Source organism: Antennarius striatus, chromosome 15, assembly GCF_040054535.1.
Source record: "Antennarius striatus isolate MH-2024 chromosome 15, ASM4005453v1, whole genome shotgun sequence".
Taxonomy (NCBI): Eukaryota; Metazoa; Chordata; class Actinopteri; order Lophiiformes; family Antennariidae; genus Antennarius; species Antennarius striatus.
In genome coordinates, this window is record NC_090790.1 from 18382394 (window position 1) to 18400563 (window position 18170).

Genomic DNA, 18170 nt, shown 5'->3' on the forward strand with positions numbered 1-18170 from the left:
TGTTGTTGGAATGCATAACTACAGCAGAATCAAAAGTTAAGAATATTGTATGATAATATGAAAACATGTAATGCGGGATGCGCTGGCTAATTTCACATTTAGATTTCTTTTCATGTGTAAAGGTCTAAGGCTGATGAGCATTCTGCTATCACAGGAAGATGTTATACCATGATGTCAAGAAATAGTTGCATAACATAAACTTTAAATGATACTGGCAGACTGAAGACTAGATTATAATAAGAATATATATATATATATATATATATATATATATATATATATATATATATATAAATATGACATAAACAGCCTTGACAAATGCTATGAAACTGATTCTCTTTTCATAGATCACACAAATCAATATCAAATGCACAAAGATTCAAATGATATTGAATGTGCTGTCTTTGTAAAACAGCTTTATACGCCATGTCAATTGTTTAGCTGAAGTGATATACTGTGTAAATAAAGAAAATTGGCTTATTCAGAGGTTTACAAAAACCTGCAAAATGTCAAATATTTATCATTTTATTTTCATTTTCATATCTTCGGCTGAAAAGGAGTTCCATCTGACCACATTTAGAAGCCTGACATTCTTACACCTCATCTGGGTCAGTGCTTATTGTCTTCATCAGGACAACACCATCACCTACCATTATGATTATATGTATGACAGTATACTTGTATATGAACACTGGTGGAAAAAATAGTCTACTGTTGGATATCAAAGTAAAAGAGGAATTTTTACAGTAGAATATTTTATCATAATTATTGATGCATTAAACACTGAACATCATTTTAACTACTTTAGATACTGCAGAGCAGCTTCATCAATTGCATTATAAGGGGTTTTTTTTTATACCTGTGTTTGTACTACATTGTATTTCACGGCTGTATGATATTATTTTTGTGTTTTGTGATAACCGTGATTTAGCATGCAGTATTTCAAATGGATCAGAGTTCATTCTCTGAGGTGTTTTTTTTCCCCTGCCGGGATCAAAGTCGTAATCCAAGCAATCGACAATCATCTTCTCTAGCCGATCGATTTATCGTTGATCAGCTTGTCGGCTCTGATTCTCCCCAGCTCGTCATTCACAGTTAGCGCTAGTACCGCTGTACAGCAACAAGCTACAACTACGCTGAGGAAAAACTCAACCTACAGTCATGGCAGATCCAGTAATACGGCAAATTAAGATTAAAACGGGTGTTGTTAAGAGGTAAGGTTTGCTGTCTTAGCTCCAATTGAAGATAAAAATGATTTAGCGTTTGTAATTTACGGTGAGTTGAGGTTAGCGTGCTAACTAGCCTAGCTAGTTTCTGCTAAATGATAGCGCCCATGAGAGAGCGTTTCCCGTCGAGGCTTTAACTTGACTCCGCTGATCTGGCTCGGCCTGTATTCTGCGACTCGGTATCACGTGGAAATGTCTTTATTACACGTCATGTGAGTCTGACTCAGCGAGCAGTGGTGTTATGTCAAAACAGACTCGTAAATATGTTGTTACATCGCCATAACGAAAATGTGTCGTGTTATTTGTACCGTTAGCTAGCAAGCTAGCTGCGCAGCGATGACCGTTGCTCTTTTATCGGGTCTATGCTAGGAGTGCTAAAGCTAGCTGATGTGCGGCTGTTGTGTCTGAATAAGATGTCACGTTACTGCTTTTAGATAAAATGCAACTTCTAAATAACTATCGTGATGCATTCGAGTGCAATCACACGTTATAAAACGTCTGATTATGACTTGCCGTCGCCATCCTGTTATAAAATATCGCCACTTTTAAGTATAGAATCAGAAAGAAACCCGCCCAGTATTATAAAATATAAAAAATAAACCTGAACACAAGTTCTTTTTAAGCCATTACATACCTTAATTTTTTAACTTAAAGACAGCAGTAAGAGGTGTGATTGTCTCTCCGAGAAAGAAACAGATACGAAGAACCAACCCCCCCCCCCCAAAAAAATTTTTTTTTTTTCATCGCTGTGATTTAATGAAATGGTTTTGTGGATGACGGATTTGATATGGGACGACGTGTCATCTTTTTGATGCAGAACCTCTCGACCCAATCATGCAGTTCAAGTTATTCCATTAATGGATTTGACATCCATAAATTTGCGTGATGGCCAGGTTTAGCATGCTGGAACAGAAACTATTGAGATATTAGGATGTGTGGTGGATAATGGGCTCTATATGGTGCTGATGGACAGATAGTCTCGTCAATCAGGCGCGCCTCTAATTCCCTTACCTGTCAGTGGTGATGGTGTGATGTTCTATTGATTGTGTTTTGATGAGGGTTAGATTACTAATGGGTTAACTGAGGTGGTGATGATGGTGGCTGGATTTCTTCGCTGTGTTGTGGCCGGACTCGGATGGTGTTTCTGGAGCTCACAGCGGGTATTGGGTCAAAAGTACGTTACCTTGAACCCTTAATCAAGCCGTTGACTTTTAACGTACAGACTGTCATTGGGTTCTTTCTCTACACAATCCCGTGTCCCCTTCCAGTCTGACTCTCCTTTTTCCTCTCCTCTCACCTGCTTCATCCCCCTCCTCCCTTTTTATATATTGAAGTTTAGCGAAAAACCTGCCCGCTCTTTTAGCCAGACCTATTTCCAGTGGCTTTTGCACATTCCAGTCGGTGCCTTTTCTGCCCTAGCGAGGCGGATACCCTTAATAAAATGACAACAGTAATTTGCCTTTGTCATTCCAGTCCCGGCACAGACTACATCGTGGCTCAAAAATACAGTGCCAGAGGAGGTGGCTGGATGTGTGTGTCGGCTGGCTCTAATTCCCTTTTTTTCTATTTTCCAGAGAGCTGCCTTTTCCATTAAGCTGGAGGTGGCAGGTCTATTTAAAACCAACCGCGACCCCACCCCTCATTCACACAGTGCTCCAAGTCTGGGAGAAATAAGAAATTAACATCAGGACTGGAAGGGGAAGAATGGACGTTTTGTTATTAGACTGTCCTTCAGTTTTATTCAAATTATTTCAGCCTTCCTTCCGCCGTGTTTCGCCGCTCTTTGCTGCCGTCTTTGACTCCAAACAGGCGACATTACTCACTCCGCATCGAGCAGGAGGAGTCAGGAGCTGCCGGCGCATACGGCGCCTGTTTAAGAGCTTCTTGATGGAACCGTGTTAGAACGAGGGGTAATTGATGTAAAATATGACAGAGTGCTGTAGGCGTCCTCGGCTAAGGAAGGAAGGGTCTCCAGTAATGCGACTGATTAATGAAGGATCACTTGCTTAACACACACACAGCTGATTTTATGAAAAATTAAATTTGTGTTGTCATTCCGACAAGCGGGCACAGCTGGAAAAAGACTATTAGTTGGGAATCATTATCAATAGCAATATTTTCAAACTCCATTATGCCAATCAGGGTCAGAGTCTGTTTAATAGATTTAGTTCCATTTGGCCTGTAATTGATAAATAATCAGAATTTATCAATGTACTCAAGCCCATTTTCACTAACAATCAAGTAAAAGAGGCCCATTTACCACCTGACTTGGTCCAAATTAGGAGCTAAATTGATGATCAATTAATCTAAAAAGGACTAGTAGTGTTTGTGTGAGATCGGTCACGCCAGTGATGTCACAGCCGTGTTCATATACAGTACATACGTGTGTGTCACACGCGTGTTTGGTTTTGTTTTAAACAGATTTTCAGTCAGAAAAATGGGGTTAATTTTACAGATTAAGTACATTTTGTGTGGAGATAGATGGATGGATAGATAGTCTTTAGAAAGAATAGACTGAATTTCTTAGCAGCTGATAGTTGTGAATTTAAAATAATTATATAGTATTGTGTTAGAGATGGGATTAGATTATTGCTAAAACAGCGAACATCTGATGAACTGATCTCTAGAAAATTCATTTCCACCACATTTGAAAGTGAATCATTTCATTAATTCACATCCACGTCAGACGACGTGTCCAGACAGCCTCGAGACTTATGTTTGAAATGTGAGCGTTTGCTGGAAATGAGAAAACTTTGGGATTTTTAACCAGATTATAGATCATATGGAAACACGTCCGTAAACATAACCCGGTTACAGGATGAATTACCTTATGGAACGGTTTTTCCTTGTTAATCTCTATTTTATTTTGGATGGTAAATACTGCTGCAGAAATATAGACTTAAACTCGCCGAATAACACCAGATTGAAAAATATTGTTGAGCTAAGTTAGAGCTCATGTTCCATATTTTTCCAGATGAGTTCTTTAGCGGTGGTTGAACGCAGGGAGCCTCACCTTACAAAACAAATGAACACCTGATGAATATCTACTTTCTCTTGAAACTGGCAGCTCTGGTTTGTGCAGTTATCCAGAACACAACAACAAAACGCCACGTTTACCACACACAAAATAAACACAACATCCACTTATAATATTTCCTTTTGAAGTCAATGGTAGTGGAGAGAAATCCTTAACGTCGGATGAATCTCTTCACATTTTTTATGTATTTGGCAGCTAAGAGTCGAACCCGAGATCAGAGCAGACTCGGTGTTGGATGTTGAATGCGATGAGGCTGATCTCCAGCCGCTGCCGCCGTTGTGCGAGGGGGAATGATGCGTTCGCTGGCTGTTATTGAAGTGTGTACCTTTCCATCCTGTGGGAGATGATCTCCCTGTGTCCCCTCATTCAGAGGAACGCTGGTGAGAATGAGGATAGATGGCCCCATCCGTTAAAGGTGACCATCACAGCTCACCTTTCTCATAGCGGGTCCTCTATTATCTCTCTTGGAGGCTGTGCATTTGTGTTTGATGGAACAACACCGTGTCACCGCCGTTAACTATGAACCATCTGTTCCTCTCTGCTCCTCCTGGTCTGCAGGCTAGCGAAGGAGGAGACGATGTACAAGAAGGAGGCAAAGCTTCAGGAGGAGAAGGTGGAGCGGATGAAAGCAGAGGAAGCAGATAAATACTGTCTCAAACAACAGGTAGGTTGGTTCCATTTCGCTTCTCCAGGTCTCTCTGTGCTGCGTTACAAACACACAACGCCGGTGTCGCTGTTGAAGCAGGTAGTAGCGGCTAGCAGCTAATGCATAAAAGCCAGCTTCAGGAGCTGAAGCAACGACAAACCTGTAAGAAAAAAAATGAACGTCTCCGTTTGATGATCGGTGCCTCGTTCATTTATCACCGGGAGGTTCTGCTCGCCTCGTAGAGAGGAAGTGAAGTCTACCTCGATGAAGCTGGCTTCCCTTCAGTCGTGTAATGAGGTCAGTCAGCAGCGGCGATGAACAATTAGGCTTTAAGAGGACAATCATTAGCGATTTTGTAATTTGCCGATGCAGATGTAAATATATCATGTTACTGTAGAAGCATTTGATAATTACTGACACTGGTATTTATGGTCCATTACACCCCCCACCCTTAACCACTGTACCTACAGGAAATCTGTGTAACACACTTCATGCTAGCTTATTGTCCTGATAGCATCCTAACTTTTGCTGTTGCTCGTGCTGACAGGATTTAATGAGATGATCACACACGAGCAGTGATTTTGAATTTGATTTATCATTTTTAAAGCGAGCGTGTTGTGGGAAATATTATCATTCGACCTTAAATATCATCTCAGGTTCAGGACCTGTCTGCGTGTTCGCGTTCCACACCTTCTGCGGTGTGCCCGGGCAGTGAAGGCAGACGGGAACCGTTTCTGACCGTGTTTACTGGAACCATTAAAATTCCGTGTGTGTTTTGTTGTGTTTGTTCATTCATGGAGCAGCGGCTCCGGCTGAGCAGCGGGCTCGGCTGGTGTTAAATGGGGAGCTTCGGAGGCCAGATGGATTATGGTTGGAGATGAGAGGTCTGAGGCAGGAGGGATTAGAGGCTTTTATTTCAGTGGAATCGATACGCTGTGAGTGTCGTCTTTATCCGGCGCTGATGGGAGCGTTCCACCGCTCTGGGAGGGCAGCGTGACTTTCCTCTGTTCCAACACTCCTTCGCTTAGTCTGCCTCACCTTGTCACATCTGGACGGGGAACGGCTCTGAGAGTTTTGCACGCCGTCTTTCGGTATGTCAGTCTGTCTGCATGCATACGAGTTCATCCGACTGCCTCACGGGTGTGCGGAGCCGTGAAATGGACACGCGTGTGCGTGTTTTGACTTTGCCGCTCGACAGAGGGCTCGGCGAAGGAAGCATCTGTCACAAGCGGGTGTGTCTGACAGCGTTAAACCCGCTCCTCTCTGCTCTTCGGGGCGCCAGCTGTGAGGAATTCCACATTAGCAGCGCCTGGAAAAGTTACGCAGGCTTTAACACGGCTTGGCCGGGGATGCGGTGTCTCTTTACACCTGATCACGCTACCCCCTCCCCCCGTCTCAGGGTTTCTTCATTTATCCACATGTGCGGGCAGAGGGAGGCAGTCCCCTGCTGCACAACTCGCTTTTCAATCGATAACTCAAACTTTTTTTATGGCGGCTTGTCGGGAGATGTTCGCGACAGCCTGGGCTGGACGCCCCTCATGTCAACACGGCAAATAAACGCACCTGAATCCGTCTGTTAGCATGAAACTTGAATAAGCTGCATGTTTTACCGGTAAAAAGAAAATGCTAACTAGGTTAGCGTTAAATAGCAGCACACTACCTGCTGGTGGCGCTAATGTAGTGTCTGTGCTTTCAGGTGGAGGTGCTCAAGGAGAGCTACATGATGATCCCGGACTGCCACCGCCGCCTGATGACGGCGTACGAGGATCTGCAGCAGTTATTAGTAAGTCATTCGACGCTAAAGGAACGCCAACGAGCACACACTCCTAAACCACAGAAGAAGACGTTCAATACAGAAATCAACCAAAACTAGAATCATTTAGAACCTTCACTATCTCCTCTGAGATCATTAGCGCCCCCTTCTGGTTGGCGGTTGCAGCTCCGCGTGAACACATCTGTCAAAGACTGAGGTGGGATTTAACATGAACCCTTTCTGTACATCTAGACCGAAGCTTTTCTGCTATCTTGACATTTAAATAATCTCCTGAGAAATTAATTAAACTAAAACTCAGATTCTGTTTATTAACCTCGTAGAAATCTGACTAGTCGTTAAAGTTGAGGGTAAAAGAAAGTTTGCGCGACACACACCAGGAGGAGCTAACCTGGAATTAGCAGCTTGTCCCTTCTCTCTATCTGTCTTCCTTCAGACACTCTCGCTGTCGTCCGTTCATTAGCATCGCTGTCACCACGGTAACCACACAGTCACATCAACCTTTAGCTGCTAAATATGGACCCCGATAACGTGATGCTGTCAAGCAGCGAAAATGAAGCGACAATATTCTGATGTTAAGTTAAAAGTTTGGAGAAGTTCTGGGTTTGTTTCGTCGCTGGTTGTGATCTTTCATTTTTGAATTTAAGAAACAGAAGGTGATTTTCTGGTGTTTGTGTGTGTGTTTTGTGTCTTTCCAGGATGACGCGAAGGATTTGGAAGAAGCAGAGGAGTACAAAACTGCTATGGACGTGTTGAACTCAGTGGAGCTTGAAGGATAATTCCAGGCCTGTTTCTGCTCTCGCTGACAGATTCTGATGCTCATTCCTGTTTGGACCCGAGTGGAAACGTTTCAGCAACATGAATCTGTTTGTAATTATTTCTACTGTTTGCTTAATGTGGCACCAAATACACATTAATTACTGTAGAAGGTTGTTTTGTCATTCTATAATGTACATGATGCGTTACACCACATGTTTGTCGTTTCTGCGATCAGAACCAGGTGTTGGTCCACTGGTGGTTGTTCTGAAGCCTTATGTTTGTTGACGTGATTAAGCGCTTTATATATAAAACTTGATTGATTGATTGATTAACATTGAACTGTAAGAAGAATTCTGTGAAGTTTGAGTTGCTTCTTTTTTTAAGAAAGTGTTCGCACTCCTGTTTATGATACATCCCAGAGCTGCAAAGAACGATTGTTTATTTCCTTGTCAATTTTTTTTTTTTACTGTAAAATGCAGAAAAAGTGGACAAATTTCTATCAACAGCATAAGAAAATATCCAGCACAAGTTCTTGAGGTTTGTGTTCCAAATAAAACCTTTCAGTTTGACAAGATTTTGACACTTCGCGTTTCTATGTTAACCCTATTGAATCAGTCAAGAAGTTCCTGGAGGTTGCTTTTATTTATCTTTTGATTGATTTTTTTAGTTGGTAAAATTCCAGAAAAGCTGGTAAAACTTATTGTAAAGCTAAATTAACAAATTTCATAAGTTTTTTTGATTCAAAATTGACAAATTATGAGTTTTTTACGAAATTGTTTCATATCGCAGCTTCAATTCTTGAATTTATCTCTTAGAATGTAAAATTCTGTGCATGGTTACGATATTATTTCTTGAGCTATTTGTGTCCAAAACAAATAAATTCACCTTTTTTTGTTGATTAAAAGTCATATTTAACGTTTTACCTTCTCTGAAAAGTGATTTAAACAATTTTTTTTTTTTTAAAAAGCTTTTATTTCTACTCTACAGGGGGGAAAAAAATCCTTTGTGTGACCAAAAACAAACAGACTTAAATAAATAAATAAATAAATTTCGCGTTTATTCTGCTTGAAAATTGATTCGATTATTTGAAGTGTGCGGTTTTCATTCAATCGAATCGACTAATCGAACCGACTGTTTTGCGGTATTATCTCACGGACAGGAACCCCAGTCGTCGGTGGTTCCGGGTGGGCTGGAGAGACGCGGTTCGTCTGTTCCCCATGAATCCAGGCTGAGACTCCCTCCAAACAGTCTCCTAATAAACGAACCGAGCCGCCAGACAAATGAAGGCTACATTTGACTTGATCCTTATTTTACACATTTCGATAATTACCGGGATCGCCCCAAAGTCTCATTAGGGCCCTAATGAGGCGCTGCTGCTCCGTGGCATCCACCCCGCTCCATCTCGTTAAGGTAATCACTCTTCAATGCTGATTATTTTATTTGGAGCTATAATTATATTTCTTTCGGATAAATCACGGCCTAATCGAGTCCACGCAGAGGGCAGCGGCGCTAATTGAGGCATGAGATGCGGCGGCGGGGCGCTACATCTGGGTGTGTGTGACCGGAGGACCTGCGGGCTGCAGGCGGCTCGGATCACGCGTGGGCTGATCGGTACTCACGCCTGTTTGAGTACCAGCAGCACTGGGATGGAAAATACTCCCAGTATGGAGTATTCTAATCTGCATGTTTCCAAACGAACGCATGCGTCACCGGCAGCAGGACGACCCCGTCAGGGGCTTATTAGACATTTAATTTATTACTAACGCGTCAACGCTCGTGTTAATGCGGCTGGAGAACGTTTTGCTACTGCTGGAGAACGTTTTACTACTGATGGAGAACGTTTTACTACTGCTGGAACTATATAAAGTCTGAATCTGGAAAGTACCTGTGAGCTTCAGGTACGAAAAGGAGCCAATATTCGAACTAATCGATAGATTTTAGCGTCAAATATTACCAAAGAATTATAGGTGAGGATTTAAAAGTGTTAGAATAAAAGCAGCCATCAGGTTCCTCAAGGAGGTATAATAGTTATTAATATTTAAATATTGATGCTCATCAGGCTTATCTGAAAAATAGAGGAGTCGTATAATGGAGTAAAAAGCACAATATTTATTAAAATCAGCAGTTTGGTGGATTTTAAGTCTAAAATATAAAATAGTGATTCTCCCACTGCTTAATTAATTTTTTACTTTAATTTTATTACAGGTTGAAATATGCCAAATGACGTAAGAAGGAAATATCATCTTGACGCGTGGAGAAGAAAAAAAAGTGAAACTAAAGTTTAAAAGTAAAAGTTCCTTCCGGGATTGAATAAAATGCGGCTACACGCACACACACATACAGACAGACACACACACACACACACACACACACACACACACACACACACACACACACACACACACACACACACACACACACAGTTTACTGTGAATTAAAGTCCAAACTTTTTAATTTTGAATATATACTGTAGAATGACCATATACGTGAATACCGGAAATAAATCCGCTGCGTCAATAAAACCAACGTTTTAAATTTAAAAAAAAATTATAAATAGTAATTAAATTATACAAGTATAATATTCAAAAATCGATTAATGAATAGAATTGGTAATAGTTTGAATGAAGACATTGTCAGTTTGTTACGTTAGTAGCGTAAAGCCCTTACGTCCATACTTACGTAATGATCTTATTATTAGTCCCACTGCTGGTTTTTGATGAACTGATATTTTTGAGGATTATTAAACACATGTCGATATGTTTGTTTGTGTTGGACAGAAGTGGCGCTAACGCGGTGCGTCTGCCGCACCAGCGGCACCGACATTGGCGCAGATTTCTCCAAACTTTGTGAGCCTCGAACCTGCGGCCGCATGCAGCTCTCCTGCTCTCAACACCAGCAGCTTATTATTGGTCCTAATCCCCTCCAGACTGACGCCAGATCAGCTGCGAGAAACAAGAATCTCATTTGTTCAGATCCCGCTGATGGAGGATCGATTGCTTTTCTCCTCAGAAATCTCTAATTGAGCGAATTCGGAGAGGAGGAAGGAGGGGGGGGGGACGGTTAACGTTACGGGAGATCCCAAATACTGTAACCAGGAGGTCACGGGTTCGAGCCCCACCTCTGCATCCATCAAGCCTCTGTTCACATGATTATATTTTCCGTCTCTATTAAAAGTCACTCCTCATCTCCACAACGCGTGAAAATGTCTACTTTCCACTCAGATGCGCCGCATTAACTTGCAGTTTGTTTGTTTGTCTATTTTTATTTATATCTGGAGAAGATTGATGCGCTGGTGGAGGAGAGACGCAGCTCACTGTAGCCTTAATTACAGCCTTATCAACGCAGCCAAACTGCGCGCACGCAATCTATTGACAGTATTAAGTGAAAAGATGCCTTTGAATTAAACGTGCTGATTCTAAATGGGGGAGACTAATTTATCATCCAGCAGCAAATTCGCTCGTGTAAATTTAAATAAAGCAACAACAACAATAAAAAAAAATGCGCTTTAAAAGTCTCTAATGTGTAAAATAAAATGTTTTATTATCTATAAATAAAGCATGAAATCCTGCAAGATTCAATAGATGCGCAATAAAAGCAGCTTAATAAATTCTGTTGCGCGCATGTCTGCGTTGCGCGGATGTGTTTGTTTGTAAATAAAAACATGAGAAATAAGTTGCTCTTTAAAAAAAAAAAAAAAATTAAAAAAAAAAAGATGTGTTCATTATAAATAAAATGTTATCAAATAAATTCGGATTGTGATGGGGGTGCTTTAAATACCCCCACTACATGTCGCCCCCTCTCCGCGGTGGTTTGGGTTAAATGTGAGCTGCATGCTGCGAGCGGAGTCCTCCACTCGTGTTTGTACAGCTATAAAAGCACTGAGCTATTGAAAAGTCGTAAAGCGGAGTGCGCGATCCATCATCCCAAACGAGATGATTTTGAATTATCCTTACTGGCTTTCAGCGCGCCAAAGAACCGCCCGTAAAGACCGGAAAACCACGTGTGATTATTAACACAAATAACAGCGAGAGCGCGTTTTCAGCAACAGACAATAATGTCTGTAATTCCCTGGAATAATCCTGTTAATAAAACAAATAATTTGCGTTTAGTTCCGGCTCTTAAAATCTATACCTCCAATCCAACCTTTAAAATATTAAAAGCCCCGATAAACAGGAGGGCAACAAATATCTCCGAATGCGCGTCTTCTTCGTTTCCTCCGTTGGAGAAAGACGCAGATATCAGCGCAAAAATCTCCTCCACATCCCCAACGCGTCCAAAAAAAAAGACTCAGGCACGCAACTCCACTCCATCCATCCGTCCTCGCATCCATCCATCCATCCATCCATCCATCCATCCATGCATCCATCCACCCGGTCTGCGTGTCTGTCTGTCGCTCCTGCCACCAGATTGCAAATAAAAGACTAGCAGAAGCAGTTGAAGGCTGCGTGGATGCAGAAAAGAGCCTTTCACGCTCGGACGCCTCCTTTGTGTCATTTTTTTCCACCACATAATAAATAAACCTGCTCCCTCAAGACGTCCCGACATCTGTCTAAAGCATGTTTGATTTTTTTTTTTAAAATCTTTAAATATTTGACAGGCTGGTGACAAAAAGCTGATGGTTTAATTGAGTCTATTTATTCCATGAAAATTAAGCTTTTTTTTTTCTTTTTTATTGCGGATAAATAACCTTAAATTGAGAATACGGGCCTCGATCGAGTGTTTCCCCCTGATCAGGTGTGTGATCAGACACTCACAGCTCATGTTAAACTGCCTCCACTTTAATCAGCTCACACATCATTTAAACCAAGTCCCACCCTTTTGACAGTTAGGCCTAAACACTATTAAATTACCACTAATTTATACTGATCTTACTCTGATATTTGCGATAAAGACGTATAGATTTGGCACGAATTACATAAAAGCTTAATTGCCCTGAAAATGAGCCTGGCTAGAATAATAAAAGTTTGTTGTTGGTTTGAAATCAAGGAGATCCACTTAAAAAACATAGAATCATATTAATAAATTCAGCTCTATATTAAATACTAAAATATGTTTTCCTGGTTTTATATTCGATCCATGTGCTTTTTTTTGTCAACATATTATTTCTTGCTGTAAAAACGACTGCGGAGGAACACGCGCAATTAAACAAATATTGCGGTGATTCAAGATTTCTTGAGCGGGTCGAAGCTTTCACGCAGATATTAAATCAGGTTATTTTATTGGCTGTAATTTGGAGGAGAAATCAAAGCCAATTACAGGAATGAGGAGGAATGAACTTGAGGATGGAGGTGCGGGCGGAGGGCTGCTGAGGCTGACATACCTCAGGCTTCAACTCTGATTGGTCCTCGTTTGGAGAAGCTCATGGGTTCATTCCGTTGTTAAGCGCCTCCCCATTTCTCTAAACTACATTATAATGCAACGAACCTCCCTTTTAACCACAAACCGAATTTGCTTTCATTTAGGCTATATATATTTCTTAAATAGGTTAAAGTCATAGAGGGTTTTTTTGGAATAGCACTACGCCCTGGAGCGGTGCGCAATGCTATCTCATGCCGACCTCCTGGATGCTCGCCTCGGTGAGTTATCAACGCCAAACTCCGGTCTTCAACTCTACTGTAAGCTGGAGGCACTTTTAATTCTAAATCAAGCTCGTAAAATTGTCAATTTGCTTCTTGTATTATCTTAATGTGACTGAAGTGGCTTAATTCATTGGAAAAGTAATTATTATTATTATATTACAGCATAATTTGATTTAACAATTTTCTAAGATGTGATCGAATTGAATTAAGAGTATTTAAGGAGCCGCTTGTAACGTGCATGCTGTCTTGTCTGAGCTGGAATGGCTCTTTTAATTTCCCTGTTTGTCTTTTTTAGCTGTTTTAATGCATGTGCATCAAATCGTCTCAGCCACAAAGTCCGCCGCATGCGCGCAATTTCAATTCTTGCAGAATTTTCCTAACATGTCCCTTTTCCCCTCCTGTAGCGACTGTTTCCTGTTCTTCACCATCTCTGCTTGTCTTTGCAGGGATGAAGGATGCGGCGGAGCTCCTGGGTCACAGGGAGGCTCTCAAGTGTCGGCTCGGAGGAGGCGGACCTGACCCAGGACACTCCGGGGAGCTCGGCCCGGGCCCGGACGGCGTGGAAGGGGCCACCATGCTCCCCGGCGACGACATCAGCAGCGGCGGAGGATCCAATCCGGTGCAGGTCAATAGCAAAGAACAGGAGAAGCAGCAGCAGCAGCATCAGCAGAACAACAACAACCAGAACCAGTCCGCGGCGCAGCAGACCCAGAAGCAGAAGCGGCACCGGACGCGCTTCACGCCGGCGCAGCTCAACGAGCTGGAGAGGAGCTTCGCCAAAACGCACTACCCAGATATCTTCATGCGGGAGGAGCTGGCGCTGAGGATCGGCCTGACGGAGTCCCGAGTCCAGGTAGGACGGCTGGGGCGATCCGGATCAACAGGGAAGGGAATTACATTTTTTTTTAAATCCTCCAGAAATAAACCCAAGTTTCAAAAAAATTAAATTCTAAAAGAAAAACTGCTGAAGCTTTATAAATAATTAATCAAACATCTTTTTAATCCCTTTTTATTCTCAGTTTGTGATTTCTTTATTTATATATAAAAAAAAAGAAATACGCCATTTAAAAAAAAAAATTAATTTAAAAAAAAATCAATAATCAAACTTGCTTCAAGTAAATTTGAATTTATGTCGCCACGAATATAAAATTATTGAATTTTTTCAGAGTAATTTTTCATCGTGTATGTTAAAAGAAAATGTGTTCTTTTTTCATAGAATTTATTGAAGAGAAATACAGCAAATGGCAGGAGAATCTATTATTTGTTATCTTTTTTATCTGATTTTTTAATACACTAAATCTGAATTTCCACAATTTTAAAAAAGTTACTCAAATTTATTTTTATTATTATAAAGCAAAATCTAAATTTTTGTATCTTTTATTTTTTTTCTAAAAAAAAGTTAAAAAAAAAAAAAGAAAGAGCCGAACTGAAACTTATTTTATGTATTTACTAAATGAAGTGTTGTTAATTATTCTAGGAGTTTTAATAAGTAAGAAATTAAATCGCGTGTATGTGTGTTTACAAGTCACGTGCTTCATACATACACAAATAATAACAAGGCAGGAGTTGCATCTTTTATACTCCAGAAGTCAAACAGTGAATCCTTCTAGTCTCTTCTCGCGAGATTAGAAAAAAAAATGTTATTTGAAATCCCGTGTTTGTCAGCTTATTTAATTAAATTTCCCTGAATTAATTTTTTTAAAATTTTATTTTTAAAGGATAAATATTCTACTGTCAAACTGGGAACATAATTCGTGTCCTTCTAACAGGAACCGAACCGAGTCACGTGGTTTGATCCTCCCTTCACAAACAGCCTTATTAACCAGAGCCAACGGGTCGCTCACTCCCTAATAATCATTATTATTATTGCTGCCTGAGTCCATTCCATATCTGCTATTTCCATAAAATAAAAATTAGTGAAATGAAGCTCGTCTTCTTTCCCGGAGGGGCTGAAATAAGGAGCGGGTCCAGGTTGGGCTTTAGCGATGGGCCTGTCAGCGCCCCCCCACGTCTTAATGCCGGCTGCGCTGAGGGTGCACTCTGTCTTTTTGTGCAGAATGAGGAATTGCATTTTCTTTCCTCTGAAGTGTAATGCATTTCAGGCCGGATTTCACGGCTGGCTACGCGGCGGGGGGGGGTTGCAGAGTGAGATTGTCCCGCTCTTATTACCGCGCCTCACTTTCTCAAGCAAATCTTCACATTAATCATAGACGAACGGGCCCCGCAGAAGCTCAAGGACTCCCGGAATTAAAGTCAGCTTGTCACAGCAATAACATTATCTTTATTATCTGAGCGTGTGCGTTTCTGCTGGCTCCGCCCATAGCGGTAAAAATCGAATGTTGTTTTTTTTTAAAAAAAGGTTGCATTTTACGCACAAATAAAAAAAAATATATACAAAGGAATATTTATTGATTTATTGAAAAAATAACCAATTTAATTCTTTTTTTTATTGAAGTATTCTTGATTCTGTTGGACATGCAAAATAAAAGTTTCATATGATGTTTTTTAAAAAGAATACGCTGCATTACGCACGTACGTGTTTTTCTTTCTTCGCCACTTGGGGATGTTTACGCACGAACATTACCGGTAGAGCTGACTGACCGACAAACATAAATCCGTTTCGATTCATCGTTCCAGTTACCGTGATGATCACGGGATGATGTCATAACCTTTTTATGTGCGCCCACGCCTCTAACGCGTCTCTCTCTGCAGGTCTGGTTCCAGAACCGACGCGCCAAGTGGAAGAAACGCAAGAAGACCACCAACGTGTTCCGGGCTCCGGGAACTCTCCTGCCCACGCACCACGGCCTGCCTCAGTTCCCGTCCGCCGCGGCGGCAGCGGCGGCCATGGGCGACAGCCTCTGCTCCTTCCACGCGAACGACACCCGCTGGGCCACGGCTGGGATGCCCGGCGTGTCTCAGCTGCAGCTCCCACCTGCTCTGGGCCGCCAACAAGCCATGGCGCAATCCCTGTCCCAGTGCAGCCTCGGCGCCGGGCCGCCTCCCAACTCCATGGGTCTGTCCAACATGTCCTCAAACGGCTCCGGGCTCCAGTCACACCTCTACCAGCCCACGTTCCCCGGGATGGTCCCCGCGTCCCTGTCGGGTCCGACCAACGTGACCGGCTCGCCTCAACTGTGTAGTTCCCCGGACAATGACGTCTGGAGAGGGACGAGCATCGCCTCGCTGCGCCGCAAAGCGCTGGAGCACACAGTATCCATGAGCTTCACCTAGTGACGAGGCCTGCGTGACGAGTTTCCTTCCACTCTCACAGAGAATCTTCTGCTATTAGTTTTATTCATCCAGTCAAGCGGGGAAAAGTACAGCCAGGATTCTCGTTCAGATCTCAACCCATACTGCGCATCTGGTGTGTTTTCTCCTCAAATCACAACCTGGAGGGAAAATGAAGTTATTATCAAGCATAGGACTTCTTCTATTTTATTATTTCGCATGTAGCCTATGACAGCTATTTATTTGTCTATTTAAATTAACTTATTGGTTGGTTCTGTATTTATTATTTGGCTCACGCAGCCTTCTCTGTCGTCGCAGGGCTTTGCAGTGACATTTGCTCCGTTTTTTTTATTTTTTTATTTTTTGAAGACAAATTCTGTGGATACTCTGAAACTAGACTGCAGATTCTATTTTTTTTTTTTTTTTTTTGCATCTGCTGCACCGCGTTCAGCCCCACGAAGGACCGAAGGGATGACGCACCGTGGGCACAACAAACAAAAAGACCCCTGGAGGTTTTAAGACCTTGGAAGAGTCACCAGAGGAATCAGGAGAACACGGAAGAGGACGGACTGCATGTGCTGTCCAAGGCAAAAAAAAGAAAAAGAAAAAAAAGGGACATTCTATAAATTAAGACATGGATACTGACTTAAATATAATCTGTTATATAGGATGTTTTGTGTAGAAAGCACTCTTGTTCCCATTTGGTCAGTTTGTGATAATTTATGTTTCCAAAATTACGTCTGTGCTTATTAAAAAAAAATACGACTTTCTTATTAAATGTTTGAACCATTTTTGTTTCACCGACATGTTTATATCAATTCAATGTAAATGATCCAATAAAAATCATTTTCGATTATGGCACATTACGAATCAACCCTCATTTCTTGAATCCCCTCAACAAATCTGTCTCAAAACATGAAGGAAATTTAATTTACTGGTTTAAATAAAAATTGTAATGACCAAATGTGGAGGTGCTCGTAAATTCTTGCCTCTCAGAAGCTTCCCTTTTATCCAAAATAAATTATATAATCTTTACTTCAGCCCAGGACACATTGGTGTAACTCCCAGTATTACCCAGTTTATACCGTCACCTTCAACAAAAATCACACTCAGATGTCAGGACATCGTCCTGTGACATCACCAGGATCATTTCTACAGCAGCAATGCCATAAAAATAAAAATAAATTTAATTAAATAAGACTAGTCTGAGCCCAGAATTCACTTTCTTCTTGTATTTAATTCAACTTTTTCATAAGTTTTATTCCACCAAACTCACCCGCCAGCTAAAGTTACATTTTTCACGAGATGATCACATCCTAAAATATGAGACGTGTTATAATGACAACCCATAAACACTCAAATCATATTCTTGTCGTCATTTTTTTTAAAATAGTTGAAACCTTTGAAATTGGAACTTCAAGAAAATACCAAGTTCTGAAGTTCTTGTTTAAAATTCTCTCACATTTAATTTGTATTTCTGTTGAGCTGGAAAATGAAGTCAGTTTTATTAACTAGCACTTAATTTTTGATCTAAATATAGCTGACACGGCTTGTGCCCCCTTATGGGTATTTAGATCTACACTGAAATGCATGTTGGAAAAATGACCTCAAATGTACCCCAAGAGACGTCACCTGAGTCCCATTGGTTGCTTCTAGCTTCTCCTCATCTAAACTCAAAGCTACATCAGAAATATATGAATCCCTGGTGGACCCGGCTGAGTTGCACTCTGGGTAATGTATGCAGCACAGTTGTGAGCAGAATGTATGGAAACATCTTGTTTCACTGCAACAATCTGCATCTGACTAAAACATGAAGCCTCTCAAGAACCACTTGATCCACTTCAAATGTGATGTTTTGGAGGTTTTGTTGAAGAGCAGCATCAGATTTGGTTCAATCTGGATTTATGACAACCTCAGTATT

The 18170-nt window shown here is 41.4% G+C and overlaps 2 protein-coding genes across 3 annotated transcripts; both read left to right on the forward strand.

The window, feature by feature from the left end:
- Window positions 1-1073: 1073 nt before the first annotated feature.
- Window positions 1074-8013, forward strand: tbca (tubulin cofactor a). The gene is made up of 4 exons (XM_068334732.1): window positions 1074-1214; window positions 4822-4927; window positions 6606-6692; window positions 7379-8013. Exons 1-4 carry the CDS (start codon window positions 1162-1164, stop codon window positions 7457-7459), a joined length of 327 nt encoding a protein of 108 aa, XP_068190833.1. The 5' UTR covers window positions 1074-1161; the 3' UTR covers window positions 7460-8013.
- A 4965-nt stretch (window positions 8014-12978) lies between these two features.
- otpa (orthopedia homeobox a) lies at window positions 12979-16269 on the forward strand. 2 transcript variants are annotated; one of them, XM_068335271.1, is made up of 3 exons: window positions 12979-13054; window positions 13465-13871; window positions 15731-16269. In XM_068335271.1, exons 1-3 carry the CDS (start codon window positions 12979-12981, stop codon window positions 16250-16252), a joined length of 1005 nt encoding a protein of 334 aa, XP_068191372.1. In that variant the 3' UTR covers window positions 16253-16269. The 2 variants fall into 2 exon arrangements, with proteins under 2 accessions (XP_068191372.1, XP_068191373.1); XM_068335272.1 differs by having other exon boundaries at window positions 12979-13015.
- Window positions 16270-18170: the final 1901 nt, after the last annotated feature.

Bases quoted from the DNA above. Each gene is read 5' to 3' on its own strand.
- tbca (XM_068334732.1), top strand. From the start codon at position 1,162: ATGGCAGATCCAGTAATACGGCAAATTAAGATTAAAACGGGTGTTGTT. The intron at 4,928-6,605 runs GTAGGTTGGTTC...CTGTGCTTTCAG, and splicing joins AATACTGTCTCAAACAACAG to GTGGAGGTGCTCAAGGAGAG. The intron at 6,693-7,378 runs GTAAGTCATTCG...GTGTCTTTCCAG, and splicing joins AGGATCTGCAGCAGTTATTA to GATGACGCGAAGGATTTGGA.
- otpa (XM_068335271.1), top strand. From the start codon at position 12,979: ATGCTATCTCATGCCGACCTCCTGGATGCTCGCCTCGGTGAGTTATCA. The intron at 13,055-13,464 runs GTAAGCTGGAGG...TTGTCTTTGCAG, and splicing joins CTCCGGTCTTCAACTCTACT to GGATGAAGGATGCGGCGGAG. The intron at 13,872-15,730 runs GTAGGACGGCTG...CTCTCTCTGCAG, and splicing joins TGACGGAGTCCCGAGTCCAG to GTCTGGTTCCAGAACCGACG.